The 3,920-nt window shown below is 33.7% G+C and overlaps 1 protein-coding gene across 1 annotated transcript; it reads left to right on the top strand.

Annotated features, from left to right (window-relative positions):
- Positions 1-2,732: 2,732 nt before the first annotated feature.
- Positions 2,733-3,920, top strand: LOC25486647 (F-box/kelch-repeat protein At3g23880). Its single transcript, XM_013608266.1, has one exon. The coding sequence runs from the start codon at positions 2,733-2,735 to the stop codon at positions 3,918-3,920; it is 1,188 nt and encodes a 395-aa protein (XP_013463720.1).

Genomic DNA, 3,920 nt, shown 5'->3' with positions numbered 1-3,920 from the left:
TAAGCCTTTTGTACTGTTTCTCCAAATGAATGAATGAAACAATTTGTTCACTATGAAAAAAATGCAGCTCTGTTTCGAAGTGATATAGACACAACTTTGATCAGTATATAATACGTTCGACCACATAAACATAGTCATAAATTAAATAGATCAATTAAGTAGAAATTCATGGTAGTATTAGTCCTCACAACTTAGACATGTGCTCAATAAGCATTGTTTCAACAAAAAAACAAAACAAACGTATATTTGTGTCTCAACTCTACCGAAGTTTTATCTTATTTTTGTTGAATAAACATGGATCAAGTTCCATTTTTTCCGTAAAAACTTGGAGAATCCTGAACATCTACTTAAGGTGATTAAGGGTGACGGTCGTCGTCAAAGTTTTAAGAAATTTTCAAACATCGGACCAATATGTGACCCTTTCTCATAGAAAATGGAACTTGATCCATGTTGATTCAACAAAAGCAAGATAAAACTTCGGTAGAATTGAAAAATAAATTCTTTTTCTTGCTCTCTTTGTTAGTTTATCTGCTATGAAATTGAAAAATAAATTCCCAATAATAATTATTAAAGCATTATCTTATTAAATGCACTAATCCTTCAAAGTATAATTTCCATCAAAATTCTGACCATGATAAACACAAAGTGCTTGAACAACACTACTAACTCACCAAAACTCCCCAACCCAACAAAACTCATTATTGCTAAACTAACTTCACTCCTTTCCCTTAAGAACCTTATTCCAAAGAAAATTCCCACAACAGAAAACATTAAACTATCAACTTCCATAGCAGGGACAACACTAGCAGGAGCAATATTCTCAGCACAACAGATAGCTGAAATAGCAGAAGGATCATCAGACAACCGCGGTTAAGCACTTCTGTTACCATTAATTCCAGCCATAGCTTCGGTTCTGTTCAACATTCTTCAACCAGCACTTAACCAAATCAACCGTATGCGTAACGATAAAGGAGTTATCATTGGTTTGGGTCTTGGTGGTGGGTTAGCAGCTTCAGGGTTTGTGTCAACACAAGATGCAATGGCTAGTGAAATGGTTGTGTCAACACAAGAAACCAAAGAACACTTCGACAATTAGTTCAGCTCGATTATTGGCATAGAATATGGAATCTTTTTCATTGTGCAAAGTTTGTTTTTCATAATTGTGTTATCCATGCAATTCGTACTGTATGACGAGATTCCTCTACCACTCTATAAATGGAGGCTCGAAAAGTGTCTTCACTTCATCAAAAGTGCTAAAAAGAGCCCTTGAATGCAGACCAATCCCCCAATGGACTAAGCGCATTCAGTTATCTTTAAAAGAGCTTATTCGAAAACAACCTATTTTTCAGAATCAAAGAAGTTTTTATTATTAGTTGTTGCAACCCATTTGAATTTGAAAACAACTTATTCTGATTCACTTCCTTCAGCACCCGCAACGGATAGGACCATTTTCTCGACAGCTCTTACTATAACAGAAAATACTTGCACCGGTTATTCAACAGAAAGAGGAACTTGAATTAGCCCTCGGGCTGTGAACCATTGTCACTCGTTACGTAACGAAGTGAAGCATCCGTATGTTAGCCAAGATCGGTAACTTTTCACAAAATATTTTAGAGATACAGATTGAATATAAAGGAAGGAAGCAATTAGAATAGACCAAGAAAAGAACCAAGGAAGGGGTAAAAAGCTCTCCTACGGTCACTGGCTTCTCTCCTATGTTTTCAGAACGAAGTAGTTCCCAACAGCCAACAGAAGCACGGGTCTAACGGTCTATAGAGCATCCCTGGGCTGATGACTTTTCTTCCAAGAATATACCTCAAATATTTTGAATGGATTTAGGCTAGCTTTTTCTTTTCAAAAATGCACTCAATATTAAGAATACATTTAAATATTAAAATAAAGAGTTAAATATGTTTTTAGTCTCTATAAATATACCAACTTTTCATTTTAGTCCCTCTAAAATTTCCTTCAACTTTTAGTCCTTATAAAATTTTCAATCACTACTTTTGGTCCCTATTTTTAAGTTAATTTTTGTATTTTTAAATGAAATTGTGCAGAAATGTTAAGAATATTGTAAAAAAAATTCCCAAAAAAAAACTAGAATTTTTTAGCAAAACACAAATTAAATATGAATTTTTAACCTCAAAAATATAAAAATTCATATTAAATTCATGTTTTGTTAAAAAATTCTAATTTTTTTTGGTAGAGATTCTTATAACAATTAGAATTTTTCTGGAAAATTTCATTAAAAAAATATTAATTCTATATATGAGTTTACTTTAAAAGAGGGACCAAAAGTAAAGATGAAAAAAATTTAAGGGACTAAAAGTTAAAGCAAAATTTTAGAGGGACTAAAACGAAAAGTTAGTATATTTATAGGGACTAAAAACATATTTAACCCGTGTAATAAACATAAATGTCCTGTCTTTTTCTATAATAAAGATTGTTTTTGGTGTCATTAAAAAATAAGAATTTAGATTATATTTTTTGTTATATTGTTGTTTTCATTAAAATTTTCAAACGTTAGCGCAATAAAAAGAGCGAAAAACAAACAGGTGAGTGTCGTATATATAACAAATATAACCAAAAAAGATTATATAACAAACAAATCCGCTTCCCCCACCCTTTTATATATTCACAATATTATCTAGTCCATCATCAAACAAAACCTCGTTTATCCCCAACCTTAACTTTCATCTGCAATCAATTCACAGCACATATCCTCAAATTCAATGAGAGACAGTTTACTTCACTGGCGACCATCGCCCGTCTTACCGGACGATGTCATCTTTCAGATCCTCTTAAGGCTTCCAGTGAGATCCCTACTGAAATTGAAACGTGTTTGCAAATCATGGAAAACCCTAATCTCTGATCCTTGTTTCGCAAAATGTCACCTTCAGAGCTTAACCATGAATCCAAGCATAAGTCACCAACATTTATTCTCTTCAAAAAGACTGCTTCTTAACCATGACCATATCGTATCTCTCCCTGTTGAGTCATTGTTTGAAAACCTATCACAACCTACCAAATCTGTTAGCTTCCGCATGAAACGTTTTTTTCGTAATCTTTTGTCAAGCAACAATGGATCGTTCAAAGACTCATTAAAACCTACAAAAGCCGTTGAGTTTGACCTAGATCATAGTTTTACTATTTTTGGTTCATGCAATGGGTTGTTGTGTCTATTTGATAGGGATCATGGTTGTTTTCGACTGTGGAACCCTTTAATTAGATTGATATCCAAAAAATCTCCCACCCTTGGTTGTTATGAATATACCACATATGGTGGATTTGGCTATGATCATGTTAGTGATAAGTACAAGGTTCTAGTAGGTTTTAATATTTTCACTAATGGTATTAGAAAATCTATGACCAAAATTTATACTTTTGGTGAGAATTCTTTGAAAACCATTCCAAATTTCCCTTTCCCCGACATTTGGTGGGATGGGAAATTTGTGAGTGGCACTTTGAATTGGGTAATGTTGAAAATGGGTGTTAGTTCTAGTCAAAATGCGATTATTTCGTTTGATCTTGAAAAGGAGAATTATAAGGAATTGTTGCTGCCTGAACATGATGGTATCAATGTCAGTATTCCTACGTTGTGTGTTTCCGATAACCGTCTTTATGTGTGTTTTGACGAGAACAAAACTCATTTGGCTCTGTGGTTGATGAAAACATATGGAGTTGCTGAATCCTGGACTAAGTTGATGATGATCCCTCATGAGGATCCTGTACATCACCTGCTTCAACTTAATGAACCCGTGCTCATTTTTGAAGATCGTATTGTTCTGATAAGAACGGAAGAAAAATTTGTCCTCTATAACTTCAATAATGGTAGGGTGGATTCTCCTTGGATTAGTAGTGACAATTATTTGTATAAACAACATGTTTACAATGAGAGTCTTGTATCACCACTACTGTAA

This window comes from Medicago truncatula, chromosome 2, assembly GCF_003473485.1.
Source record: "Medicago truncatula cultivar Jemalong A17 chromosome 2, MtrunA17r5.0-ANR, whole genome shotgun sequence".
Taxonomy (NCBI): domain Eukaryota; kingdom Viridiplantae; phylum Streptophyta; class Magnoliopsida; order Fabales; family Fabaceae; genus Medicago; species Medicago truncatula.
Note: the sequence above shows the minus strand (reverse complement) of the source record. Positions and strands in the feature narration are given on the sequence as shown.

Coding starts and splice junctions, on each gene's coding strand:
- LOC25486647 (XM_013608266.1), top strand. CDS start 2,733: ATGAGAGACAGTTTACTTCACTGGCGACCATCGCCCGTCTTACCGGAC.